At 37.2% G+C, this 16,020-nt stretch overlaps 1 protein-coding gene across 1 annotated transcript in view; it reads right to left on the reverse strand.

Moving 5' to 3' along the window:
• Nucleotides 1-16,020, reverse strand: part of NUP153 (nucleoporin 153) — a 43,807-nt gene that overhangs the window by 13,057 nt on the left and 14,730 nt on the right. The window contains exons 2-12 of the mRNA XM_014878388.2: nucleotides 14,172-14,388; nucleotides 11,715-11,963; nucleotides 10,296-10,435; nucleotides 10,086-10,214; nucleotides 8,237-8,353; nucleotides 8,070-8,114; nucleotides 7,919-7,972; nucleotides 5,128-5,274; nucleotides 4,345-4,397; nucleotides 1,786-1,927; nucleotides 33-170 (exon numbers count right to left, since the gene is read on the reverse strand). Of these exons, the coding sequence (XP_014733874.1) occupies nucleotides 33-170; nucleotides 1,786-1,927; nucleotides 4,345-4,397; nucleotides 5,128-5,274; nucleotides 7,919-7,972; nucleotides 8,070-8,114; nucleotides 8,237-8,353; nucleotides 10,086-10,214; nucleotides 10,296-10,435; nucleotides 11,715-11,963; nucleotides 14,172-14,388 (1,431 nt within the window). The remainder of the gene's footprint in view (nucleotides 1-32; nucleotides 171-1,785; nucleotides 1,928-4,344; nucleotides 4,398-5,127; nucleotides 5,275-7,918; nucleotides 7,973-8,069; nucleotides 8,115-8,236; nucleotides 8,354-10,085; nucleotides 10,215-10,295; nucleotides 10,436-11,714; nucleotides 11,964-14,171; nucleotides 14,389-16,020) is intronic.

The following is a 16,020-nucleotide window of genomic DNA, read 5'->3' on the forward strand; positions in this document are numbered from 1 at the left end:
AAAAGTATTCACACTACACAGCAAAGATTTACCTTGTTCATCACTGGTTTTGAAACAACGCTGGGTGATGAGGAGACAGCACTACTGGCAGGGAAACTGAAGTTGAATGTCGGCAGCGATGCAGTACTGATGGGCAGGGGTACTTCAGGTAGTTCTTCCTGCTCCATCTCCTAGGTGCACATTTTAATTTTTGTTAATTTTTTCTTTAAAGAAGCTGCAAAATCTAATTTTTCACTTTCTCTAGAAGTTTTAGATTTTAGTAGTTCTCTTTCTTTAAAAAGTTGTAAATTTTAGTTTTCCTTTTCACGAGATCTACTACCTTCCTACCCTGTCTCCCCATTAGTTTCTTAATGAAGTTAAATGTAGTAGAGGGATTTATAGACAAAGCAGGTTTTCAAAAGGAATCCTAACCTCCCACATAAGTCTGCCACGTCATTTTTATTTATGGCAGGCCTGTTTCCATGTGACACTACATCCATCACCTGTCCAGTAAGAGTACTGAAAGTAAGCTCAAAATTGTTACCTGAGCAGAAGAGAGAGGGGTGCAGATAATTTTTATTTTTGGTTTTGTCCTTCAGTTAATAAAGACCTAGAAAGACATAACCATTCTAGGATTCTATGATTTCCTTATCTCTTTAATTAAGAGCACAACTGCATGGCAAGTAAGAAAGTGTTCCTCTTGCAAAACTAGGCAGGACAGCTGACAAAGTCTCTGAAGTCACTTGAACTTGGAAAAAAAATAGCATTTTAAGAAGGATGTGTGTTTCTTTGAGTACCAAAACCTCCAAACCAAACCACAGGAAGTCAAAAATGAAACCCTGATGAGCAACACAGAGGATCATACTCTGGTAAATCTATTCAGTATCATGTATTAGGGTGCAAATTTAAAATTCAGAAATCAGTGTACCTTAAAAACTTCTGTTCCTACCCTTGTCTTTTAAACCCTTTGATTACCAAGATTAGATTGGCTATTCCCATTTAAACTCTAACCAATCTATTCACAGTTTGGACAGTAGTACCAATGTCTACTCAGAAGTGACTAAGCAGAGATGCACATTGCTATTATAGGCATTTAATGTACCCCGTGGATTACATATTTCAGAGATCTGATCTGAAGAGTCTATCACACCGTGATATTGAGGCCATTTCTGTTAAACTAACATTCTCCAGTATTTACTACTTCTTTATTTTGCATCAGCCAGAAGACCAAGGTAACCTCTTCAGATTTAAGATCCAGTACTAGGCAGCTTATGTAACACTCTTGGAGGAAGATAATCCTTAAGAGTCATAATGACGATCATTGAATTAAATTGAGTTTTCCCATTAAAACAAGGAAAGAAACCCTTCACAATGAGTTTGAGTAAGTGCCAAAAATTGTGAATGATCATTAGCAAACTTGCAAACACTGTCTTCTGCTTCAGGCTCTTGGCCCGTACCTTTCTACATGACTTACATATAAAATAACAAAATAAAAACCCCTTTTTTTTAAATACTTGGCACTTCATTCCTTTCTAAAAACTCTACAAACCTCTACCAAAGTTATTAATTCAACAACTAATAAGAAACTTTATAGTATGAAGAATATCCAAGACGATGCAATGAAGATTTTAAAAATATAAAACCAAAGTCGAAGCACTTATACAGATAACTAAACCACAGCCTCCTCTGAAACCAACAGCAAAACACTCACAAAACTGAAATGGCATTATTGTAAATTACTACAAGGCAATGAAGAAAAGTATTTCAGTAATCACAGTGATATCAATTAACCTGAGAGACCCTTACCAGTTGTTGCTGTTTTTGTCCAGGTCTTGATGCACAGTATCGTTCCCTTTCCCTTCTCATCTTGCCACAGGCACTATCCATCCTTCCTCCTGAAGACAGACCGTTGGATGCAGGAGTATCGAGTTTGGGGTAGCTCAATTTGCTGGCATAGAATAAAAATACATAGGTTGAGGAAGGGGATTAAAAAGAAAGCAAAAAAAAAAAGGAGAAAAACCCCAAATTTATCAAATAATTGTTTCGAGCTATTATAGCCACTATTAATCCTAGAACAGTCGTCTGTTAATCAGAATCAGAAAAAAAACATCCCAAAAGTTCCTAATGGTAAATAGCTCGTGTTCTAAACAGCAAAAGCTGATTAAAAGCAGCAGTGAGAATAACATACATAAAAAACAGTCACAACATCCATAAAGGAATGATGACTAAGCCAGAAGACCTGAAATAGAAGAACTGATTTAGATTGTTATTTTCTAATGCTTGCTTTTAATAGTCCAGACAGTGGAAATTTTGACTGCCAGTTCTCTGATTCTGTGATAAGCATGTATCTCTGAAGGGATATGAAAGAGTAACTAAAATTATATGGTCAGGGGCGTGTGTGTGCGAGTACAGGAAACGCTGCCAACAGCTCTTACGGAATTGAGAGGCTTAAATTTGTGTGGCAAGAAAATATGACAGAAGCTTCATAAGCAGCTCTGGCTTTCCTGAGGCCATCAGCAGAAGCAGCAGAGGTGTTTGGGTGTGCCAACATTCCAAAAGTCTTTTCAGACATGCATACAGATCCCTTTTGTAAGGCATACAAAGGCATTTCTCTGTTCACTACAAAAGCCTAGATCCAAACCAGAAAGACTCCCTAATCCAAGTGGGAAGGGGAAAGAAAAAGAAAAAACAAAAGAAAAACCTCAAAACAAGCAAAGGCACACCCTGCCACACACACAGACAACCCTCCCCCAACAACAAACCAAACCAAATCCATGCCACATCCCAAAATAGAAGTGAACTAAGGAATAATAATAAAAAGCAGTACAGCATTATGATGAAGCATCCCTGAAAATACTACAATATCAAGTTTATCCTGCAGCCAATCAGTCAGTCATTACAAAAGTACATTGGATGACACTGGAAGATACCAGGTCAAGTTTCTAAAAGACTGAGGAAAAGAATTGGTCTAAACCTCTCAGAGAGTTGCAAACATCTGCTCAGCACTGTAACCACTGATAGGAAGCCAGATCCTTAAAGCCATATGCTCAAAATTTTCCCTAATCCAAAGTGACAATCAATTTGAATTATGAAATAAAACTCATGTCAAAATAAATCTTTATTCAGACAATTACAGCGTGTCTAGAATAGCCCATATTCCTCTTTTCTGTTAACACCTGTCAGCTTCTAAGGGGCAAAGACAGTTCTGTCTTCAAGCAAGTCAATCTACAATACTGATGCTGGTTTAAAAACTAAACAGCCTTTGTTAGGTTGAACAGAGATGTACCGAAGTACTGCAGTTTAGCTGCATGAAGAAACTCTGGCCCTTATTAGTTTTGTACTCCTACTCCATAATGTGACAATCAACACAGACTGGCTTTATAATAGAGTTAAAATAAAAGGAGCATCTAGTCTTAAGAAAAGTAGAAACACAGCAGTAAACTTTTGAACCAAATGAAAAGCAGTATCAGTTTCCTGGATCTCCCTTCTATATGGAGGAAGGAGTTGCACCAAAGAAAACTCAGAACAGTTTGAAAACCCACAATTAAAACCCAACATCTGTTTGCACCTCTGCTAAAACCAAAGATGGTTCCTGCAAAGTCAGGACTGTAAAACAAAGGGTTGGCTTTGGGGTTTTTTGCAAGCCAAAGAATGCCCCCGAGGCAATGTAAGAATTGCTTGGAAGATGAACACAGAGCCAACACATTAGCAGATTCCCTAATGCTGTTCTTTAAAAGGTTTGAATCCTCAAGAAAAAGGATGTCTTCTGAGCACACAGTACCTTTATTCAAGCAACATGCAAAAGATTAGTTCCCCAGAAGGGAGAGTCACCAACATTATCTCAAGTCATTCTATGCCAAGCAAGCAGCATAATGCAAGGCAATCTCCTCAAGAAGAAATACAATTAACTCTCCCTTCCTGAATACTTTTTTTCAGAGACAAGCTGGCATTTGTCTTCAGATGAGTTTTTCATGCAAACTCACAGAGCAGACAATCTTCCTCTAGCTTTTTGTATAAATAAGTAAATAAATGTTAAAGGGGAAAAAAAAACAACACCTAAAAATTGAATTTACTCCTAAACTGCAAGACATTTCCCATTATAAAGAATTTTTCAAAAAATAAATTCCTGTGCAACAAAGCCTTCAGACTCTAAGCAATTATTTAATTACCTGAAACTAACAGCTGCTTCCCTAAAGAATACCAAGATATAGCACAAATAGTTAAACTCTCTCATAACACAATTTTTTCTCTTCACTTTTACTGAGAACTTTCTGCCCTTCCAAAAGAAGGCATGCGTGCAGACTCTGCTGACAAAGGAGGAAGCTTTCTTCTTTCAACTGTTTTAAATTAATAGATTTGTCATACCTTTCAGATGATTTTACAGGCTTTGCTGCAGGAAAACTCTCCTCCATCATGTCCTGCAAAATAAGTTTTATTTATTTAAAGATTTATCTGAATATATTTATAAACAAAACACAAAGAGAAGACAACCAAATACACATTTTGTGCTACTTTTTTTTATTTATACCACTAAATATACCTCATCAGTTTAAGCTTGTTCCCTAATTACCCTGACTATTCACTTAATCTCCAGCCCATATATTTAATACTTGGTCATTTTTATATTCAGAATTATACTGGAACGATGGGTGATTTTTTTCTGAAAGAAATACCAGCATTGTTTTAAGAAGGGTTTATCGGGGACTCCATCTACACTAAAGTGATCAGGGTGGGTAATTATGAAAGTGATCTGAATTGGTAATTGCTAGAAATCTGACTTGGATCCTGCAGTTCACCTGAAACATTTTATACACAACATCAGCATGTTTCATCAGCTTTCTAAACAGCAGCACATGTAAAGGAAATTTGTGCTTCTGTATTTTAATATTCTTTCACTGCGAAACCCCTGGCCCAACAGCACACCACCACATTCTGAAAATAAGCACCACCCACTTAGCATGCCAAAGATATAATTATATTCATAAAACCTCTCAGTATCTCTTTCACAATGGTTCCCACTGTCTTTTCTTAATGCTTACCTCAAGTATACTGTAGGTGCTCGTGCAAAAAAGAGCACCTTAATAGACTGGTTAGACACATCCCAATCTTGCAAAAAGCAGGCAAATTAGGACACGAAAATTTACTTACCTGATGGTCTGTATCTACCCTTTGGTGAATTTTTCTGGAATTAGTAGCTGATTTCAAAGATGGTTTAAAATACGTGATCCGACTCCCTGTCAGGGAGATTGGCTTTGGTGTCACAAGTTTCTGGACAGGTGGATGTTGCGAATCCATCTTTGAAAGGGAAGCAGTAATCAATTTATCCTCGCACCCACCCAACGTGTCACAGCAGTTACTGATGATAAAAGTTACAGAAATATAAACCTCCCACCAGTCTCAGCACTCAGTGAAATGTGGAAGTGTTGAAAACATTTAGCTTGCAGAAGGAAATCACCAGAAAAACAGTTATAAAATCCAAAAAGCTACAGAAATAGTCAAAGTCTGAATTCTGTGTCAAAATTTGGAAGTTAATTCACAGACAAAATAAACTATATTCCTATAAGCAAAATAACTCATGTTACAATAATATGCACCTGTCCTTTCCTCTCTTCTGCCTGCACTGTGAATTTTTTTTTAACTGACTTAATCCATTAATTTAATACTGAAACTCTTAAGCAGAGTTAAACCAGGTTCTGGGTTTCTTTTTTTTCTACATTTTCTTCCTCTGAAGTTACACTTAAAAAATAAATTGTGAAATATTTAAAAGAAGTCTCATTAATGTATGTTCCAATGTTTTAGATTTGCTCTTAAAAGTACTGGTCTGACTTTTCTTGTCAAAGCTTTTCTACAGACAAGGCCTAGTTATTAAACAGAAAGCAATGTACATTCTACAAAACTGGCTTAACTGACTAAAGAAAGAAGGAAGACCCCAAAAAGCCACATGATATATTAGATCATCTGTAGCCTTGGTGATAAGAAGAATGAGACTTAGGATGTATCTACTATTTATGTTAGTGTCAACAGATGATTGTGCCCCAACTCAGGCACAGAACTGCATGACCTTCACATGGGCTCACTTCTTCTAGAGCTTGTCCTGGTCCTTCTGGATGACATCCCTCAGATGTGTCAGTTGCACCGCTCAGTTTGGTGTCACCTGCAAACTTGCTGAGGGTGCACTCAGTCCCATGATCTCATCGATGAAGATCTGGCATTTGGACTTGTTAAAGTTCATCGCACTGATGATCGCCCAGTGCTCCACTCTATCTCTCTACAAGGACTCTTGTCCCTCAAGAGAGTCAGCAGCACCTCCCTGTTTCACATCATCAGCAAACTTGCTAATGGGGCATCCCTGAGAGATATTTTGAACAGCACTGGCCCTAGAACTGATCCTGAGGAACACCACTGGTGACCGGTCACCAACCAGATGTAGCCAAATTCACTGCAACCTTTTGCATCCTGCTGTTCAACCAGCTCATCCCAGAGCTGGACAACTTGCCCAGAAGGATGCAAGAAGGACAGCACCAAAAGCCTCATAAAAATCCAGGAAACTACATCTGCCACCTTATCTTCACATGCCAGGCAGATGACATCATTGTAAAAGGACATCAAAGCAGTGAAAAACGTATGTATAACAAGAAAAAAATGTAACCCAGTTACATGTTCAATACACTAAGAGATATTCTGTCTGGTGTAGATCACCAAAGTAAGAAAAATAACACCCAAAAAAAGACCTGTAAAACTTTTGCCTGAGTATCCAAGTGTCCTGTCAACCATTTGTTCACTTGAGCAGGAAAACGCACAACCCTCTTCTGGGCACATACAATCCTGTCCTCTCTTTTCATCAATGGCTGCCCTTTCTCCCTGCCAGATTCTATGAATTCTAGCGTTAAGAGTAGACAATTTCTCTATTTTTACCCAGTGACAGCTGTATGCAAGATTCACTTTCTGACTAACGTCAGGGTATATTCCACAAATCTGGTAGATCATTTTTAAATGACTCATCACATGTGTGGTTCTGCATTTTAATGCAGAATCTGTATCAGCTTTGTTTCAATTGCTGGGATAATATTTAAGAGGTGGTAAAAAACTTACATGCTCTACTTGTCAACATTCACGTAATTTATCATATATTCAAAGACAGTAAGGAAATCTGAGATGTTTATAAACATGCATGTGACTGCAGAATTAATTATACTCCTAACCAAGCCATTAGCATACAAACTTTTTAAAACATTCTGTCCACTTCCTCATTACAACAGCAGATTAAAAGTTTGCATTGAAGGAAAACCATTTTTGTTCCTATGGTTGCCTAAGCTAAAAGTGACCTTTTGTGGTTTCACAATTTAATAAATGTAATTTTTTAAACAAAAACATGGAAATCATTATTTACCACAGCAACAATTCAGTGCCACCACCAAACAGGAATTTAAGAGCGTAAATTAACAGAAGTAACAGAATTTCAAAATTGTACAATTTTCTCCTTCCCTTGAGTAGCAATAAAAAATACAAGTATTTATTTTTTACTTAAAATAAACATGGAAATCTGCACAGGATCTGAACAATCAGTCAATGTTTTTCTATTTCTGGTTATTTCCGCAAGCAAAATCTTTCTGAAACAAGAATGCCATCAAGATAAAACCACTCTGTGTGTTCTAGAGAAGTTTTCCTGACGTATCAGCACACCACCACGAAAAGATAATAAGATAATAAGATAATAAAAGATAATAATTCTGAGTAATCTTCACAGTCCTTCATCTAGTGTGGATTGAAAAGACATTTTTAGCAATTTCCACACGGCCAAGGCAGCTAAAACCTCACATAAGGCTAACACTAACTTGAATTCATGTGTGTACTGTCATTGAAGTTTGTGACATTTCTCCTAAGACATGTAAAACAGAGAAAGTTACCCATCTCAGCTTAACATGTTATTAGTTCTTACCTGGTTTTGTCTGGATTGGAAGTTAGTCACATTCAGCACACTCCTGTCCACAGGCTAACAGGAGAAAAGAAGGCAAAATTTCAGAGGATGTTTTTTTCCCTACAAGGGGGTTCCATCCCAGAAAAAGATGGGGGGTTTGTGATCAACTTACAGAAGAGAGTGGACTAGAAACAGAAGATGGAATCCTCTTGGCATCCTGTTGGAAAAGCAGGTGCAATAAATTAAAGCGGACATGACATTAAGTAACACCTTCACCCTAGCACATTTACTATGTTTTTCAAACACATGGAATAAAACATTAAAAGGAGTGCCATTTACCGCCAAAGGGCTTGACATCTTCTCCAATGTCTGCAAGATGCGCCGCGCTGTGGAACTTGTCACACCATAGGATTGCACATTTGCTTGTTTAGCTTTCATTTGTCTTTTTATCGGTGGCTGAAAAATTAGCATTGCCAATGTTATGATGGTGGATTCTGAGTTACCCACGTGTATATTTTATGCCCTAGAGCTACACTGGTGATACAACCAATACTCTTACAATGAGAGAGAAAAATGCACTTACTGAGCATTCAAGGCACAAAGAAGAAAAATATACTCCACTGACTTTACAGAAGTTTAAGTGGAGCCCTGCACATCTTGCACATGGGATAAATCAACAAAAGAAATCCTTACATGTAAAAGGTCACAAAATGAAGATGTTAGGCTCATAGGGTCTCTGAACCTCCGAGTGATTAGGAAAACAGAACTGAAAAAAAGGCTTGTGCTGCAGAAAGTACTTTCAGTAGCAAAACAGATCTTGGAGTTTTCATGATGGCGTAAGCATGGCATCTTAAAACCAGTATATACAATCATCATCATGAATTTCCATTTCTCTCGTTTCCTCCCTTCCCCCAAGACTGCCTGCAGCTGACTGCAGAACTTTTTACTCTTTTTATAAAGATCTGATTTGAACTGGAACAAATCTAAACATAACACACTGAAAAAGTAAATGTACCACATGACTGAACATAATTTACAAAAACTTCAGTGTGACCATTTTTTTTAATGTAACCACACGATACTTCCCACACGTGAAATGAAGACAGGAAGCAGATCACACAACACATAGAACATGCAAGTGAGACTCGCTGTACACAGCAACAATCAAGCTCTCCTTTAAAAGCCTAGTATTTGCTTCCTCTTTTAAACATATTCCAAGAAATTCTTAAAAAAATAAAAATAGCTGACCAAAGAGGACTTCTAGCTTACAAAAATTTTAAATGTTCTGAAGTTTGACTCAACACCAGGACAGGAAAACCTGCAAGGTTCAAGATTTCCCTGAATCCGGAAATTGTAGGTCCTCTTGTTCCATGGTAGAAACAGACTGCCAAAATAGACCCAGCAAACTTATTTTCAATTCTTTAAAGTTCCTTTTGACTTTTTAGTTTTTTAACAAAGGGCATTTTCATTTAAAAAAATTTGAACCAAATCACATTTTATTAACCTGCTTTTAGATTCAACTCTAACTACTGAAAAAGTCAGGATTTTTAATTTGCTGGTTCATTTTAGACCACAAAGAACACTTGGAGACAAGCAGCTCTTCTCAAGAGCTATCTGAATGACCGTAAAATAGAGAACACCTTATTGTTTATCTTGATACAGAATGTAGGACTGCATGCCTCCTTCTCAGTAACAAAAGTGCAAAGGATGAGCAAATTTGCCTTTTGTATACTACTGTATTAAAAATAGTATGCTTAGTATGTTCATAGTTTGAATGCTTGTGTAAAATCTACAGGCAAGTATCTAGGAGGTAACTTTTGCTACTATTAAAAAAGTGTTCAAATTTATGCCATCATTGTAATTATTTACATGTTATTGTACCATAATACAGTCAGAGGCACACCAGAGTCAGTCAGAAAATAGAAATTTTTGGAAGATATAACAGAGGAAACCCCTACTATAAGAAACTGCCCAGCAACTAAAATGCTACTGTCATTCTTGTGCTTTGTGATAAGCATTTCTACATAAAGTGTTACACAAGAATTTAAACAAAAATTGTAGGCTGAGTGGGCAACATAGCAACTGCTGCCACATTTTTTCAAGTTAAGCTCCCAGCTCAGAGCTTTTTTGGCCGAGCTTCCCTTTCTGTATTTCAATTACGTTTTCCCCCACACTACCATTCTCATACCTGGTAAGCAGAGATCTGCATTTTTGTCTGTCTCGCTGCTGCAGCTGCACCACCATAAGAGGTCTTTCCAGGGTAAAATGGAGAATCCCCAAGCTGTCTTGTCTTAAAGACAGAAGTGTTTCCAAGCGACTACAGAAAGGTATTATGGTACGTGTTAGTAAAATGGCTACACATCCAACTTGACTAAAATGAATACTGTGCAGTACTTACAGGAGAGGGAGATCCAAAAGCAGATAAATTGAATGCAGGTTTTTTGGAGCTAGATGCAGGATGCTGTGAGAGGGAATGAGATCTTTCAGCCTCTGGGGACCAGAGCAGTGGTGCTGAAGTATTTTTTGAAACTGTGATATCTGCCAAAATAACAAATGTTATATGTAATTACCTTGTGTACATACAGAAATTCAGTATTAAACATCACACAAACTCCAGCGTTCTCCACAAAAACGTCTCACAAAATTAAAAGGTCTCTTAATACTCATTTCTCTGGCACTACATCCTTCAGAGCTCTTCAAATAGATTAATTTCGTATATAGTATGAAACCTAAGTACCAACTCTGAACCTAAAATCTGTTCACAGAACTGTGAATATACGACCTTTCAGTAATCTTTCAAAAGCATTCACAAGTTAATAGTACATTTCCAATACAAGACAATTTTAGTTTTTCTTCTTTCATGATAAAATAAAAGAACTGCATAAACACTGGTGCATCTCTAATGATACGAAGTTTTCCTGTACCAGTAAAGGGTTGGAAACCAGCACAGAAGAGAACTGACCAGGTCTTAAATCTAAAAAACTACCCAAAGGCTGAATTAAGAGAGATAACCACCCATTTTCCATATGTTTTATGCAGAAGTATAAGAAAGTTCTAGCAAACTCAGGTTATATTACTATGCCCTGGCAACACCTACGCTGAATTGTCAAACTATGGTCTCCAGAGAACTGGCTGAGCATGCCTTCATCCCCATTTATATGGGGGACAAGCAAAATTTGCCAACTTGCTGTTTTGCCCTTTCTCAGTGAGACACCTAGGTTACATTCTACATAAATACAATGTCTTGGGGTTTTTTTACTTTAAAATTTTGTACATTCTTTACTGAATTCGGCAAAAAACAAGGAAGTATTGACAAATTATGCTCTCTATCAAGAATGGCAAAAAAAAAGCAGCCCAAACTTGTTAAATTAGAATAGTTGCTTTATTGACTCCTGGTAAAAAGAGAGATGAGAATACCTTGTCTTTGTGTCAACTGTATTTACTCGTATTTAGCCAGCTATGAGTGAGATATCTGGAGTCTTTCCTCCTTCTAGCCAATCAACCTGTAACTATGAAGCTACAGCAAATCATCTTTATCTCCTATTGTCCCCATTCAAGATTTACAGATATCAAGCTAAAACTGTATTTATCAGCACTAACTCTTTAGAATATCAGGGACTCATAAATGTATTCCAACCCACGGTTATATTTAAAAGGTGACAGGATTATATACTTCTAAAATACTAAAAATTAAATTTAATTCTAATATCTAGAGCTGACATTCTCCTACTGTACCTACTAAGGCAATGCGGAATGTTAAAGAATACAAAGTACTTCATGTTATCAAACAAATCAAAATAGAGAACATAAAAGTTACCTTTATCAGATGCTCTAGAGGAGAAGCCACTGGTTGTTGAGATGTTATCATCATCATGCTGAGAGGTAGAATCTTTTATTTCCTTTACAAGGGACAGCCCAGGACTGCCAATGCCAAGTGTGGAAGATGTGGAGGGCTGACAGTGTGGGACTGTGGAATCCAACACGGTGCAGTTCAAATGGCTCCGGTGAAGGGAGGGCCTTGTTAACACATCCGAGAAGTTCAGTGCAGACCTGCTCGTGGATGGTTCTGAACAAGAACAGCGAGACAATCAGCTTCCCTATAGACAAGCTCACAGAAGCCAAAACCTGTTTTCTATCAACAGCCATGCTTATTGCCAAGTTCTAAGCACAAAAATAGAGAAGCCGAATTTAACTTCCTCACCCAGATAGGGTTTCATCTGTCTGATTACAACAGCAACACTGCTTGCAATACTAAGCATTAATGTGGCATTAAGAAGTACTTAAGGATGGGATTTTTCTGAATTTCATCAAAATCTGACCCTGCACTCAAGCACTAAAACTGTGTCTTTTGCTACATCAAACATCTATAAATTCCTTTTCCTCCAGATAATGCTTGCAATAAGGTTTCCAAAATTTAAGATTACTTGACAAGTTACGGACAACTCTGCAGTTTTTATCATCGTGTAAAAAAGATGGTGTTAGTATGAATACGTAACATGAAAATAAGTATTTGCAAAGATTTTTGGGAGTTTATTTGTTCTGGTGTCATCATCCTCCCTTCCAAATTCTACTCTATCAGGTCATGCTACAGGTGAATTATCTCCTATCAATTAGTTTTTAAGATTTTGGCACAAAGGACAACATGTAAGCGATGTGGTCTCAGTTTTAAGATGGGCATTTTTTCCTTATGAAAAGGGTCTGAAAACATTGCCAGTGTCCTGCAAGAGGTCATCTCAGCTCCAACTTGCCACATGAACAGAACAGCAATTAATGGCCATCTTGCCTGATATCCATATTTCTACAATCCCTCCCACCATTTCTGGGTATGAATATAATTCTGAGACACTATCATCCTGACATTTGCACTGAAGCTTAAACTAGCTACTTCAATCTTCATAAGCACTGTACTACTAGTAATTAATTCTCCAAAGCTGGTAGATTTTTAGGACTGTCTTGTGGAGATGAAAGGAAGTGTTATCAGACCAAAGGCTGGTAAGCAAAGGAACACAGACTCTTGCACATTGATAGCACATAACCAAAGAAACAGGCTTTCTAAATAAAAATATGAGTAACAATTTAAAAAAATATATTATCAACCATAGCTAGAAAGATTAACTACAATGCCCACGAACTGCAACACAAGCTACTGAAGGTTCTAGCGGGTCCCATCTGCTCCTGATTTCCTGGAACTAGAAAGTTTGCTGTGCAGCTGTTCTCACTGAAAGGTCCTTTCACACAATTCTTCAGGAAAGCCAACACATGTTACTCATTCATGAAAACCTTCTCTATTCCTTTTTACAAACTTATGTTCAAGCTACAGCTACACAGAGAGCAGTAAAGCTCCTTATTTACAATTAGATAACATTGGTGAGAAAGGTATTTCCTCATTACTTTTCATTCTGCCAACAACAGAAGCAGCTGACTGTCCACACAGATGGTTATGTACATGTGCTCAGACAAAATCTCACCTAATTAAAAACTGAGTTCCCAAAACTGCTAGTTTAAGAGAAACTCAAATGAGAGCATATGTAAATTCAAAGAGTACTACAGAAACAGTGAGAGGCATAGATACAAGCAGAGATTAATTCTAATATGATAAAAGGGTTATAAACTTTGCCAAGGATCCAAATAGTTTTCAAAGACCCCAAGCTAGCAATGCCACATGTTAATGTTACAAAATACTTCAAAAAGAATAATGTCATAAACAGAGTTCCCCAGATCTCCACTAAACTAACAAGGAAATTCAATAAATTGAAGAAGCCCAAAGGAAAAGAAAAAAAATATCAGGATACATGAAGGAATTTTCCTCTCGCATTCTAGCATCTGGTCTTCTGTTAAACAAATTGATGTTTCTGCTACCTTAGGCAATTAGATAAACTTTCATCCCAGATTCTTTAAAAAGAAAATGTAACCCATCACACTTGCAAATGAATGCTAGCAATATTTTGCACTTGGCTAGCTGACTACCTGAAGTAAATTCATGACTTCCAAAGGTTCTAAGTCAACTTCCAGTATGTTTAAACTTTGAAGCTAAGGCAGTTCTAAAAACTCAGTTGCTGAGGTCTTTTTCCTTTGTTTTTGCTATGTGTGGGGTTATTTTGGGTTGGGTTTTTTGGTTGGCTGGTCGTTTTGGTTTGGGTGTTGCAGGGCTTTTTGTTGTTTGCTTTTTTCCTGTCCAAACGCTCCTTCCAGCCTCCCCTAGAAATGTAGATTCAAAACTAGAAATCTGTGAATAAATACAGATGGTCAGAATACTAAATGATACTTCACATACCTTCTAAATTAATTCTTGCTGATTCAGGCGTGACTCTCCCATCAATTACCATGGCATCTTCATTTGCATAATCATGGTGATAGTTTACTGGATTCTCTTCCTCGTTTGCAGATTCATTCATATCTACACATTTATCTTCCCTTTTATTGAAATACTTCTGCAACCATCCTGGTACAATGTTTTTCACTGATTCGGTCACTCTGCTAAGGAGTCCCAGCTTGAAAGAAAAACATAGGAACACAGTCAGCAGCATACTCTGGAATGCAACCTTGCAGAGACCTCCAAGACAGACATTAGATAGCAATATTCAGATGAGTAAGATACGAGGGTGGTGGTTCCTTGATAAAGAATTCCTATACTTCTGGAACACGCATGACAAAAACGCACCTAACATTGATTTACTACTAATCCATCAGTTTCTGCACTTCCCAGTGACCTTGGCAAAACTTCCACATTCTAAAACTACAGCTGAAGCTCACCAAAGGTTTGTCAAGTCACAAGGTCATCAAGAAATTCAAGTTCTAAATAACTCCTGATATACGCACTTTTTTTTGAGTGTACGCACTTTTCCTTCTAACACCTTCACTTGAAAAACCATCAAACCCAGAGGAAGCTCAGCAAATATCTACAGCAATAGTGATGAGCAGTAATAGCTACTAAAATCAGTGAACTTAAATATTTATTTTTCTAATGCTGAACTGCAGGAACAATGTGCATCAAAAACTCCACTATTATGCTCTGAACAGTGAGGGTACCCTGAGAGGATCTTGGAAGAAACAGCTACAGATGAAAAACAGACTCCTCAAGACAGGACTGTTAAATATGTTCAATTTGATCAAATTTCATTTCATGGTATGTTAAAGTTTTATATCTCCAAACTTTAATATTTGGCAGTTACTGAATACATAAAAGCAATTTCCATTTTCACATTTACCAATTATTTGTAATGCTTACATTCTAGTAAGAAATATTTATTTAACATATTGTTTTAGGTAGTCATTTACTCCCCATCATGTCCTCAAAATTTCAACACGCTTTCTTGTCAAATCTCAACCCTGTGCAGCAGAGTGCTTGCAACATGGAGCTGTCCCTCTTACACTGACTGCAGCCACAGAACCAGGTGCTAACCTACAGAAGCTGGAAGAAAGCACCACAGCTACCTCCACAATTTCAACACTTTGGAAACTGAAAAGCAACAAGAGCGTAAAAAAGATTTTTGTTGAATTTCATTGCCAGTTGCTAACACTTGCATCAAGGTACTTTGTTATTCTTCTGGGTTTAAGCAACAAAATTTTCTAAAAGTTATTATTCATCTGTATTGAGAATACTCTTTGAACATGTAGCAGTTAGTCCAGTAAACAACTCTGAAACAAGAATCCTGTTGTAATCAACTTTCTTTAAAAAATCAGCACACATGAAAGAAAAAGCCCGTATCTGTCATTCACATCTTTCATCCACAGTAACACAAGCACAAATTTACAGGACATCCTTGAATCTGGAATTAGGAGGGGGGCTGGCAAAGAAGAGAAATGGAAGGTAGAAAACAAAAAGTCTTTTCACAGAAAGAAAGTCATCTTAATTTACAATTTGACATTTTTCATAATGATCTGTAATTTAATATTTTACTTGCACAAAGACAGAATAACTAGCCTGGGACAGCTTAAACCAGATAGAATACAGCGTAATACACACATCTATCACAATTACCATACTAAGACACACACTAATATGCCATGCTCAGGATGTTGCTGCTATTCTACAAAAATACTAAGCCACAGCTTTCCAAAAACAAAAACTGTGCATCAGAGCTCACAAACAGTTCAGTGCCTGGCACCAGCAAAGAAGCAGT

This window comes from Sturnus vulgaris, chromosome 1, assembly GCF_052056855.1.
Source record: "Sturnus vulgaris isolate bStuVul1 chromosome 1, bStuVul1.hap1, whole genome shotgun sequence".
NCBI lineage: Eukaryota > Metazoa > Chordata > Aves > Passeriformes > Sturnidae > Sturnus > Sturnus vulgaris.